This window comes from Lygodium microphyllum, chromosome 5 (genome assembly GCF_053477565.2).
Source record: "Lygodium microphyllum isolate KBCC chromosome 5, Lygodium_microphyllum_v1.1.10, whole genome shotgun sequence".
Lineage (NCBI taxonomy): Eukaryota > Viridiplantae > Streptophyta > Polypodiopsida > Schizaeales > Lygodiaceae > Lygodium > Lygodium microphyllum.
In genome coordinates, this window is record NC_141139.1 from 50,482,682 (window position 1) to 50,496,392 (window position 13,711).

At 40.8% G+C, this 13,711-nt stretch overlaps 1 protein-coding gene across 1 annotated transcript in view; it reads left to right on the plus strand.

Annotated features, from left to right (window-relative positions):
* Positions 1-12,340, plus strand: part of LOC148035811 (nuclear pore complex protein) — a 55,220-nt gene extending 42,880 nt beyond the window's left edge. Inside the window, exon 10 of the mRNA XM_087677816.1 lies at positions 11,574-12,340. Coding sequence (XP_087533942.1) covers positions 11,574-11,753 — 180 coding nt within the window. The 3' untranslated portion in view covers positions 11,754-12,340. The remainder of the gene's footprint in view (positions 1-11,573) is intronic.
* The last annotated feature ends 1,371 nt before the right edge of the window (positions 12,341-13,711 follow it).

The window sequence follows — 13,711 nt, forward strand, 5'->3', positions numbered from 1 at the left end:
CACCCAGGACTTCTTCTCCAATTTGACCCTTGGCTAGCCAAATGTTGCCCCAAATCAATTCGGGATGGGCTGGCTCCTGAAATCCTTTGATAATCTTCAATTATCAGTTGCTAATTTCAGTCCCTTGAGCCTTCAATCTCTGGCACGGATCCCAAGGTGGCTGCTAAACCCTAATTTCTGCTGTAAATTAGTGTTTACTACAGAAATTACAGATCAGCCCACCAAAAATGGTTGAGATCTCCTCTGAATGGCTGAGAATGGCTTAGCATAGGCTGAAGGAGATGAGAGAATGCTGTAGAGAGAAAATTTTGAGATTTGATCAAAATCAGCAGTTGCCCTGCTGTACCAGCTCCAAACGGATGCACCAACAACAATAGGAGCATCAAAGGCTATGATCTTCAAGAGAAAGTGCATCGGTAGCACTTGCCAGCTTCCCAAGGTCAAGAATATGCAATCCCTATCACCAAAATGGTCTCCAATGGCTGGGAAATGGCCCCAAAAGCTGGCAGTAACAGTCCAACACCTCTTCCCAACAGCTCCAAAATGAAAAAACGAGATTTTTCTCTCCCTTCAGCCCTATTTAGCCTTTTCCCCACTTGCATGGGAAAGTTTTGCCAAGTGGCAACTTTCTTAATCAATTTTCAGCCATTTAATTAATTGTCAAAATTAATTAATTTTGAAAATTAATTCAGCCCTTAATCCATGCCTAGAAAATTGACCTTGCCCATCCAAAAATTAATTGGCTAGGCCATTTGCAACCCAAAGTGGTCCCTTGCATTAATTGACCCTTGGACAAGCATTAATCCATTAATTAATGCCTAGTCTCTAGTGTCACCACTGACACTTAATGGCCAATTAATGGTCCTAGGGGCAAACTGACACCAAAATTCACCTAGAATCTAACAAGTGTAACTTGTTACAACAACTTTTGCCTTTGACACCCATCTTTTTCACAGGGTCCTTCGGTCTTCAACTGTGAGAAAGTAGCTTGCACCTCACATGTGCAACACATGTGCATCTTTTAATTGCACATTTGATTAATCCTTTAATCAAATGTCAATTAAACATAAGCAAAGCATCAAATTTTCACATCCTTGTGACATTAGCCCCGAGCCTTGTGAGTGGATTGTGGATACTGGTGCTTCTTGCCACATGACTTCTGCTTTAGATGGTCTTGCCCGTATGTGTTCGATGGATGCGCAGCGTTTGGTCCCTATCAAAGGCAAGGGTGATATGCAATTGATTTCGTATGGGCAAGGTGGTGTCCACACATCTTTCCGAGTTCTTGATGGAGATTCTTGACAAGTTCTTTGTACAGGTCATGAGGAGAATGGAGTCTATAAGATGCGGATCTCATTAGCCTTTACTTCTATTCTTTTCTCTTCTTAAAATATGACTAAGCTATTACATGCTCAGTTTGGTCACCTCAATTATAAGTACTTTCGGAAGGTCGCTCGTGGTGGTTAAGTGCTTTTTCTAGCATGTCTGTTGTTTTTGATGGTTGTTATTGCACAGGTGTTTCTATTATGGTTGTTAATGATAACGCCTTTTCTTGTGCATGGATTATCAGAGATTGGGATCAGCCACCCGCCATGTATATCTTTCATTTGTGGCAAGTAGTGTAGAGATGCGATTTCTAGCAAGGCTTCATGTAGGGTAAGCAGCCCTTGGAGCTTGTTTTGACAAACTTATGTGGACCGATGAGGATGGAGTCCCTTAAGGGGAGTTTATACTTTTTGCTAATTATTGACGATTTTAGCAAGATGACTTGGGCGTATTTCTTGGATGAGAAATTTGAAGCTTTCTCACACTTCAAGGATTGGTTGATCCTTAAGGAGATTAGGTTTGGTAGGAAACTTAAGACCTTGCATTTTGACAAAGAAGGGGAGTTTGTCTCCAACAAGCTAACTAAGTTTTGTGCAGAACGTGGCATTCAGGAGTTTGCCAACATGAACACATCTCAAGGGAACGACATATTAGAGCAAAAGAATTGTAGTGTGATTGAGATGGTGGATACTATGATGGAGCATTGATAGACACCTCAGCCCCTATCGGCCGAAGCAGTGGCCATTGCTGTCCCTATCCTTAATTGATCCCCTACATCGGCCTTGGTTGGTATAATATATTTTCAGGCTTACTTTGGGCAAAAGTTGGATGTGTCTTATTTTAGGGTATTTGGGTGTGATGCTTATGTTCACATCTTGAAGAAACAAAGGGATAAGTTTGAGCCGGCTTCCAAATGCGAAGTGCTCATGGGTTATAGTTCGCAGTCTCGGGGATATAGGCTTTATGATCCCATTTCATGGAAGGTATACAAGTGTTGAGCATTTCTTCTCATTTGATATGTGATACACTCTTGTGATGCAGGGATTGAGGGTGTTTTTGAGGAGTGGTAGCTGCAAGATGGCTCGTGGTGATCTCAGAGGAACCAAACACCCTCTACCAAGGTTGTTTGTACTAACTATTATTTGATGTCTCGTGCCATGCATAATAGGGAGCTCATCTCCGTGAATGAAACTTTGCAGTCATAGCATTGGAAGAAGGCTATGGAGCAAGAGTTGGACACGATTGATCGGAATGGCACTTGGGATCTTGTGCCCAAGCTCGCTTATAGGAAGGTGATTGGAGTTTGATGGGTCTTTAAGACCAAGTACCACTGTATTGGCACTCTGAGTAAAGTACAAGGCGTGGCTCGTTGTGAAAGGATTTGTGTAACGGCCAGGGGTGGATTTGAGGATACCTTTGCATCTATAGCTTGGATGGCTACTATGAGGGTCCTTATTGCCTTAGCTAGCCATAGGAGATGGTTGTTTATCAGCTTGATGTGAAGTTTGCATTTCTTAATGGAGATTTGAAGGAGGAAATCTATATTGAGCAGTCTCCTGGCTTTTCCAAATGAAATGGCAAGGTGTATAGGTTGAAGAAGGCCCTTTGTGGCCTTAAATAGGCTCTACGTGCTTGGAATGAGAAGATAGTCTCATTCCTCTAAGGAAAGTTAGGATATCAACATTTCTCTTCTGATCTCTAGTTGTATGTCTACACCTCAGTTGGAGTGCACACATTGTTTGTGGTTTACGTGGATGATCTCATCTTGATAAGTGACCATGCCTGAAAGGTCAAGCAGATAAAGGAGGCACTACACGAGATGTTCGAGATGATGGATATAGGCATTTCACTTCTTTCTAGGTCACGAGATTTGGTAGACTTCGAGAGGGATTTTTATCTCCCAACAGTTGTATGTGTAGGAGCTTTTGACTACGTTTGAGACGGAGGTTTTAAGGCTCTTTCTAATCCCATGGATTTGAATTGGAAGGCTATGGCTTGTGTAGATTTTTTGGTGGTGGTGTTAGATTGATTTATCCTCGTGTATTGAACACATTATTGTGTGTAAAAGTGCATGTTTAGAAATTAGGTGTGAACACCTTTTACACCGCTTAGCATTGAATAAGGGTCAAAGGGTTAGCTACGTGGCTTAGCCTATATATTTAGGTCCTATCACTAGTACTTTCATCAACAACTATCACATCAATCTATTTAGCTTGTTGTCTACTTGCAAGAGTTCACACACACACACACACACACACACACACACACACACACACACACACACACACACACACGTGTAGACGCACACGCACGCACCGCCGGGGAGTTGCATCCACCTTAGCCCTCTCTCTCTCACCACTGTTGTTGAATCCAATACTGGTATTAGAGCAGAAATTCCACTAGTTGAGCATCGCTATGCATGCAGCCTTGTATATCCACCTGGCACCAGCTTGGTCAATATTCTACCTAATTGCTTAGTTTCCTATCCTTGTTGTGCAACGATGCCAATTGCTTCAGGCACCTCCTTCCTAGCTCCCACCTATAACCTTCATTGCAGTGGTGTTACCTCTACTTGAAGAAGAAGAAGATAAAAAAGAAGAGGAGGGTATTGCAAGCCTTACAAGAAATGGGAAATAATGAATAGACAACCAATATCTGTTAGTCGCTTGCTCTAGCCATGACAATAGAAAGGCATCTTGCAATGTTCACATCTATTGCCATGTGACCTGTGTTGCGTCAACTATTCATTACCTACATTGCCTCTGCGAACTATTGTGACACCTAGATTGCCTTAATATTCTTCATGCTCATCTTGCTGTTGTGTTGTGTGGTTTCGCCTTGATGCCACATTAACATTAACTTGCACTAGTCGTCATGTCACACTCTAGCCCATCTGGTCGAGGACCATATATCTAAGACAAGCTACATTGAAATTTTTTCTTTTCTTCTCAACCTTTAATCATAAAGTTTTAATTATTTCTTAAAGGGGATAGTTCATATGCAGATTTGGCTCCATATGAATGCCATTAGCTGACACAATGTGCCCCAAAAAGTGGATCTCATGCAAAAAAACATTTTCTTCTTGTCATTTATAACCAACCTGTACTTAGGTCAATGAAAAACTCTTCGTTATCCACATATCCTTGAATGTGCAAGCAAAACTTCCTAATGAGTGGTATGACATGCCATATCAACTTTTCCCATTGGTCCTTTGCGCAGGCCTTGCATGCCATATCAACTTCTTCCATGGATCCTATCTCATCCTCTTTGATGCCTAGACAAGTTGCTATGTTTGTGGAGATAAAGTTAGCTTGTGTCCCATTGTCAAAGAAGATTAATGCATGTTGATCTCTAATTTTGCTCCATGCTTTGCATAACTTAGTAGCATCATCATTTGGTTGATGACTAACAACATCAGGTACCAAACCAACGGATGTTTTGGGTTTTTTTCCCTTGAGATTTCCTTGATTTTCAGATTTTCCAGCTTGTTGCCTATTGGGACAGTCCTTAGCCATGTGACCCTCTTGTTCATAAACAAACATGTATGTGTAACTCTTAATTTCCTATGTTGTACAATTGTTTTCCAACCCTTGCTGCTTTGGCCTCATTTCAGCCTGATTTTTAGATCTGCCCCTTTCTTCTTATTCAGTTTTTCATTTGTGTCTTGGAAGCCCAAATCTTTCCCATGTGGCAAAGCATTAGCCATACCAGTTGTTTCTATGAGTTGTGATATGCTAGACACAGTGGATTTAATGCAAAAGACATCCCAAAACTTATTACTATGTTGCTCCAGACTCTTGCATTGTGTTGCATCAAGCTTATTTCAAGCTATCATAATGTCCACCTCAAAAGCTGGGTTGTCTAATTTGATAGTGTCTGATTAGTATCGTGCGATATTAGTAGAATACTAATTGGACTAATGTACCGATGAAAAAATTTTAAACATATAATTCAAAGTCTGTACTTAATGTTTGGACTTAAAACATACATTTGGAGACTTTACTCAAAACTAAGTGCAAAAGAGAGTTGAACAAGACTTAACTTTGAAGACTCAAGAATATAGTATGAAACGGTAAACCATCAACTTTATTATAAGCCAAATGGCAATCTCATATAAAAAATGTTTATAAAAATGGATCATGTATGGTGTGACAATGATGATCAATTTCATAAGAGTCATGACATAATCTCTAGAGTCTAAGTACTCATATCACTCTCGACATCAAAGCTAGAAGCATCCTCGCTAGTACTTAAGGAGTCATTTTCCTCCTCAACAAAATCACCTTTGCTAAGTACTTTGCCCTCCTCATCATACTCGGGCTCTCTAAGCTCTACACAAGAGGTAATGATAGGTGTATCTCCATATGCCGCACTAGGAGTGCCTCTTGAGTCACTCCCCTACCTCATGTAGTATCTAAGGGCCCTACAATTGCCATGGATAGCCGATGTTGATGTTGAAGTAAAAGCTCCATAACTAGCGATGCGAGGGCGAATAATGACACGCCAACGTGCATGAGTGCAATCTTCTTGAGCTTGAAATAAAGATCTCTAAATATTTATGTCTCCTTCAAGTCCCTCTCACAAGTCACACTCGTAAGTGTGATTACGGAGAGTTTGAGCGCATCTACATTAACCTGTACATTTAAATGATAAATAACTTAGAGTTAGACTAAATAAATAGAACATATCTAAAAATGTTACATGATTCAATTTCATATGGTATACTTGTCTTGCCATAGACATCTCGTGCAAACTACATAGCACACGACAATTGGAGCGACTAATTTAGGCTTGTTGCCAATTTTTGTGTGTATGAGGAAATAGGTAGACCAATTCCTCTCACATACACTCAATGAGCAATCTTAAAGCATATAGGTAAATAAAATAGATTTAAACTTCAAAAATTAACCTTGCAACTAAAATCAATTCAAAAGAACTAAAATTTAACAGATTAGAGATTTTGTTGTAAACTTGTGCAAGGATGTGTAAAGCCACTTTTTGAATGTGAGGCAATTGGTAGCTAAACGACTCCCATTAAAAAAGAGGTTTCATTAACGAATTCCTCTTCCAACAAATCATGGAAGTGAAAGCGGTGTCTCTTCGATTATTATAGTTTATGAGCGCTTGAAAGAAGGTATCATGGTACTCTTTTGCTAAAGCCTTTGGAAGAAAGGCATTACGATCGGCAAGGACATTTGCATCTATAAATAGGGAGGGCTTCTTGAATGAGGGATGTAAGAGTGTCGCGAATCCATGAATGGGTCGCTTCATCCACTCCTATCTTTTCTTCATAAAAAAGAGAATACTATCTCTTTTTGAGGTGGTGTCCAAGATGTCACTAGCAAAGGGACAAAAGAGAATATCATTCTTGAGACTTGGATGGTGGAAAGAATTGTGATTTCTAAAAATTAAAAGAACTTTGAATCATGATTAAAAAAAAAAAAGAGATTACCACAAAGAAGAAGCCTCCTCATGCAAGATGGTCGATGCTTCTATCTTTGCTATTGCCTTCGCTATAAGATGATAGAGGAGATTGATAGTGGATCCCTCCATGTCGGTCATGTGAAGCACCTTGTATATGGGTGTGACGGCAATGACAATACCCCTCACATTCGTCCAAAGTTCCTCCTTCAAGCATCTTTTGCTTCTGCTTGACTCGATGAAGACTCTCCTTCAAGCCACTCCTTGAACTCGTTGGACACGACTGTCTTTTGGAGCTTGTTCTGAATGTTGCAAAGGCACTTGAGAAAAAGCCACATGGCTGCAAAGTGTGTCTTTGAAGGCTTCTTCAACTTGAAGTTTGAGTACGAGCGATAAATCGCAAGGACTCGGAACTTGCCGTTGATGAAAGTGATGATTGTGCAAGCATTGTCCACAATCCTCTTTACCCACTTCAACTTGTCTACATCTTCCATAACTTCGACCTTGTTGTTGATGAAAGTGACGATAGTGCAAGCATTGTCCAGAATCCTCTTTACCCACTCCAACTTGCCTATATCTTCCATAAGAAGATCTAGGCAATGTGTGGCGTATGGTGTCCATACTATGGATGGAAATTGGGACTTAAGTTTTCTCCCATAGAGGTATAGTTAGAGGTGTTGTCTGTGACAACGTGCACGACATTTTGTGCACCAACCTACAAGAATCAATATCACATGTATAATGAAATTGAAATCAATATATTTGGGAATTTTCAAGTAAATAAATTAATAAATTTGGAAAGTTGTAACTTGCAAGTAAACAAATCAATTACCTCAATGATTGCTTGCCGTATGCTTGTGGTTCTCTTTCCTTTGTGCCAACATCCAGTGCTCATAAGAAGTATGTACCAAGCGGACAAGAGACAAGGATATTGTTAATCCTTTTCTTAAAATGGTTGCTTCATCCATTGGATAGGATAGAGCATATGTACTTTGCCCAACTGGCACGCACGGGCTGGAGTACTTATCAATTCTCTCTTTCTCTCTCTCCTCATCAAGCTTCCTTGTACGCATGTCATAGTATGTGACATTATACCATCCCTTGCATTGACCTACAGTGGCAATGGCTTTCACTATGTGCTTCCATTGATCTACCTTAAGAATGCGGAAAGAGAAATTGCACTCAATTATGGTGCGTGGAATCTCTATTTCGACTTGTCTTTGCCTCTCTTTGAGAAAAGAGAGAGGATTGGATACCTGGCTCGTTGCTTGGGCAAGTGTGGCTTGCCTCTTTGGTATAGGTGCCTCACTTAAATGGCTCCTTGTTAATGGGATAGAGGAGGTCTTTCCAACGGAGAAAATGGAGACGGTTGGAGAGGGATCTTGTTCATGATCTAAGGCCCCATGATCAGCACACACCACCTCCTCGCTTGCCCTTGAAATGCCTTTACGGTGTTTCAATGGCAAGTATTTTCAACTATATTCTCCTTCACTCACTTGAAGTAGGCACAAAGCTAGCGAAAGGCCTCATGAAGAGGAGGTGCCATTGATGATTTTGAGAGAGAGAGAGAGAGAGAGAGAGAGAGAGAGAGAGAGAGAGTAGAGGATGGAGACTCAAGAAGATGAATTTGGAGACTCAAGGGTGGATGGTGGAGTGATTGAGGGAGTAGAAAGGGTAGAGAGGTTGAGGAAGTAGAGATAGCTTGAGGGAGTAGAGAGCTTGAGATGGCAAGAGTGCTTGAGGGTGTAGAGAATGCTTGAAGGTTGAAGGAGATGGGGGAGAGGTAGAGATTTTTATAGAGGGGGAGTGTTTTAGGGTTTAGAGTTGGTGAGGAAGGAAAAGGGGAAAGGAGAGAATGAGAGAGAGAGAATGAGTGTATCTATTATGTACTATGGGCAATAGGTATGGGCCATGGCCCTCCATGATTAATCCATGCCACATGGCCATATTCCATTGAATCTTGATGATTGATTGAGAGAGAGAGAGAGAGAGAGAGAGAGAGGTTTTGGGGGGGGGGGGGGGGATTTTTTGTCATGTCACATCAACATGCGTGGAGAGAAGGGGGGGAAGGGAAGAAAGAGAGAGTGAATGAGTGAGAATGTGATGGATAATTAGTGATAGAGCTATTGGAGAGTGGCTGTTGTAGCTTGCAGAAAGTGCGTAGGGAAATGGGCAGCAGACGTGCAAGAAAACAAACACTTTCAACCAGGTGGACACACGACCCATGGGACAGACCGTACTGAACGGTATGGATCAGACGGATTGATCCATCCGTCGGACGTCGACAACCTTGCTCAAAAGTACTTGCCAACCAATTTGAAGCAATCATTTGCTTGAATTGTACCTATGTTGACAATGCTCTATCTTGCATCAAGAGTGTGGACCACCATTGCAATGCATTCCTCTTCAAGAAAGTAGTTGCCTTTCGAATCTTTGAGGATTAAGTGAAGTTGCCTCCCGGATAGGTTGCATCAAACTGCTGAATAAGAGTCAAAGCTTTCAGCCTATATCTTATGCCCCATTGAAGCTCTCAAACTTCACTCCTTTTCCACCCTCATCATAGTCCTTTGTTGCCCCTTTGGGAGTTAATTTATCATATTTTGGCTGCTGTAAAAAGGGTGCATTTGTTGTATTTACATCATGACCAGCACCGTAAGAATTGGGAGTTAAGTTATTGTACACTGGCTGTTGTAGAAAGGGTGCATTTGTTGTATTTACATTGTGACCAGTACCATATGAAGCATTTGCATGACCGGCACTCATTCCTTGAGTCCCATAAACTTTAGGGGGTGCAAATGCACACCCTAGTCATTATGCTAGTGTTTTCATACATGGGTTTATGCATACTACCAGCCATACCCAGATACATTGCACCTTGCATACCATGCATTGGTTGTTGCATACCTCAAGAAGTTGTGGCATACATTCCCGTACGTGGTTGACCCATTATGGCATGAAAAATGGTGCCACCACCGAAGTATCTTAGCTGCCCCATACTTGCATGCATACCTAGCTATCCAAAACCCATTGGATTGGCACTACCAAGATGGCCTTGTATTTGTCTATTCAATCTTATTGGTACCAATTGCTTTGGCTTGCTTGGTGGATAGTGGTTTCCACTATCCTCTCTCCACACACACACACACACACACACACACACACACACACACGGAACTTCACCCACTGTAGCCTGCTACTCATATACCTGTGCTCCATACCCATCAGCTGCATATGTATGATTGTCAATGACTATGCTTAACTTATCAAAAGGGTATAGGTTTGCATTATCCTTTGCTAACAACTGAAGACTAGTGGCAAAATCTTGATAAGATTGCAGCAAACTAGCCAACCAATGCATCACGAATGATCCCATCAATATTTCAAGCTGTTCCTTGAGAGATTTTATGCGACTGATGTATGCATCAATTTAATCACCGGTCATGTGTTCTATTTTGAGCTGCTTGTGCAAACAGAGAACACATGCCTATTTGTGCACTTGATAGAGAGAAGCAAGTACCTCCCATGCTGGCTAGTGTGCACGATTGAATATGTGGAATAACTTACTTCTTTCAAGAAAGTGCAATCAAAGCATGTGCATGTGCCTCTCCCATCCCATCTCAAATGATTAGTGTTGGGAGGAACAGGAACTGGAGCAGATGACCTATTAGATACAATGGATGACTTTAATGTCTGATATATAACCCCACAACTGCTTTGCAACAAGTGCATGCCTCATCATATGTGGCCACATTAGGTAATTGGTGCAACTTATTGATGTCTCCAAACATATTCAATAAGTCATTTTCTGCTGCCATTCCTTGCTGCGTATTAAATGATAAATCCAAATAGTTGCTGTCCAAAGAAATTTTTTGGCACATCATAGAGTTGAAGAAATAATGCAAGGGATGCTAGTTTTTTGGGGCCAACTGGGTGTCCAATGTCCAAGATTAATCGGTAACATCTTTATTTCAGTTCATGTGAATTTTATACTTGCTCTGATTAGTGCTTAATCAGGTCATTTACCGTTCATTCCCAAAAGGATTGGCTGGTTTCAGTAGTTCATATCCTCTAGCTTTGCATTGAACTCTAAGCTCATTTTCAAGGCCAGAAGTGCTATATCAATGATTCAAGCTGTGATTTTAGTATGGTTAGCAGTCAGATTCTGCCTACTGTAAGGACTCTTTTGGCCCTAGTTGGCTTGGTCTAGACTGTTGTTTCTGATGGTTCAAAACAGTGAAAAGCCAATGAAATGGAATAAGGTTTTCATGACTCGTTTGAGACTGGTAGTCGCCTTGATGTGTAGATATTAGAGTGAAACTGGTTCAAAACAGTGAAAGCCTATGAAATGGAAGAAGGTTTTATGAGTCCCTTGAGACTGGTTGTCACCTTGATGTGTAGATATTAGAGTGCTTCACTTGCTAACTAAGTCGTAGACTGCAAGTGGTCCAGGGGTATATTTATATTTTGACTTTAAGATCCATCTCGATCGTTTTTCTGAATGGATAGTGTCTTTCCTTTCCTTAATGCGGGTTCTTAGAATCTGTATTCATATATGCAGGTTCTTAGAAGGAAGTTGACAAATAAGTGCAATACATATTAAAACGTTGAAATACCAATTTGTGCTACCACCTGCTTTTATGTGTATACATACATCCACCACCATTTTGCCATACTTGCACGATCTGTTATCTCCCATTTGTTTGTTGGCATCTCAGGGGTGTGGAAAGTTCTGTTGTATTTTGAAAAGTTCCCATTTTAAGGTAGTCTTGATTTACATACGCAAGGTGGGGCACATTTACAGAAAATTTTCTTCTCTTTGTACCCAGGTTCTCCAAGAACAAACCAATGCCATTGCACATCTTGTTAAAGTCGTGAAGAGAGACATGAGGGATATGGAAATAATAGTCTCAGACGCTTCTGACAACCCAAAAAGTGATAACGAGTTCAGGAGAAAAGCCTTGGGGTATTCTCAAAGTGACGTGTACATGAAGCCAATAACATTCTGAGAGCATCGACTGTATGCAGGTAAAATAGGTTGATTCAACCAGCTGAGAGTAACTAACATCCAAGCAAGCCGGGGTCACTGGGCAGTGCTTGCAGCCAGAATCTGTGTATTTGAAAGTAACGATCTCCTGTGATGGTGTAACTGTACAACACTGAGAAGGGTTTCTAGTGTAAAGGTGGGAGTTGTCTTCTACCCCATGCCCTTTCATACACATTACCAGAATAAAACTAAAAGACAATCAAGAAATAGAAGTTTCATGTTTCTACAGAATCAGAACTAGCAAAACTTCAAAAGAAGCATTGTTGGTCTCAAAGAGAGGTGATTTCTTGATTTATTTAAAAAAAAAAAAAACTTGTACCGGCTCCTCAGGGTAATGGTATACAATGACATGGAACCAGATTGATTTGGTATGCAGTCTGTTTTACGAAGACCTAGCTTCCTGCTAGGTGATAAGCAGAGAGACTTCTACAGTTGCGATGGATGACATACAAAAGTAGAAAGCTGAAAAATGATGGGTGCTACATGTATGCTGCACGATGTATCTTTTAATAGTTCTACGATGTCCGGACTTCGTTGCCAGTGGGTCGAGGGCTAGGTTCCTTTGTTTCATGGTGTTTGGGAGGTTCTCAGGCCGTAATGGTGAGATGTGCTCTCTGTCGAATTTTTTGGGTGTCCTGTGGGGTGCTTCTTCTTCATTCACCATTGCCCATCACAAGAGACGACTACATAGTCCCTCCTATTAAAATGTTTTGTCGGACAAATACAGAGATAGATTATGTCTTCAATAGATCAAGGTATGGAATGTGGTTCGTTGAGCTGAGAGAGTGTCTAGATCAGGTTTGGGTTATTTGCCGAGCTGTGTGAGGATGGCATTACTAGATGGGCACTGAATTATCGGTGATCTTGAATTGATACAAAGTGTTGCTTAGGTCCTTCTGGGTATGGCGGTTGGTCTCTGCTGTGATAGTTGTCTCAAGTATGCAGGTGCTTGGGTTTGAGGAGCGATGCAACATATCAATCACTTTGCTCAATGTCCAAAAATTCTTGAAAACTGATGGTGGAATTTGTGTCAAATTCTACTGTCTATGGATCAAAGTAACGTAATACTTTCATAACATGTGGGGCTCGTAAGTGATATGGTGCCAAATCTCACTTTATTTTGGTCTCTAAACGAGTTCTTCCCTTAGAGTGATTGTAACATATGTTGAGATAGGTTTTCCCTTTGGTTTGGTGGTGCTAAGTATATTTCTTTGTCAACGGTGAGGTTATGTATTCTGTGGTAGAGTGTATTGATGATTGTGGTGTCAACGGGGAGGTGGGATATAGGCTCATGCTTCGAATGATTGTGGTGTCTTAGATAATTAAGATGGGTTTCTAGGTGTTCTTTTGCTACATTGTTCCATTGTAATCCACATGGTGACCCTTACGGGTGTGTGCAGATATCTTCAATGGGAAAAGATTTTGAAGCTTCAAAAGTACCCTATGTATCAACATAGTGGGAGCTTTTTGCATTAACATAGAGTTGACCTAGAGAGAAGCTCTTGCTACCTAGGATATAATAAACATAAGATATCCTAAGTAGATACTTCGCATAATTTGATTTATATTAACCAACAAAAGGTTCACATTCTTGGTTTGGACCTTAAATCGCCTTAGTTTTGTAACGAGAGAGAGAGAGAGAGAGAGAGAGAGAGAGAGAGAGAGAGAGAGGGAGGTTAGAGAGAGGTGCTAACATCCTAGTAGATGGTTGAAAAGTGTATAGGACAAAGAGGCACACATCAAGGTTTTAGTCACAAAACACTTCAAAGTATCATCTACACAAAAATAAAACCACCTTAGGGTGTTATTGGCACAAAAATAAGCCATTTGCTAAATCTACAAAAGTCATTAAATACATCATGGGCCAATTGCAACTTAGTGCTGAGGCTTTGGAAATTCATTTGTGATGACTGTCATCTT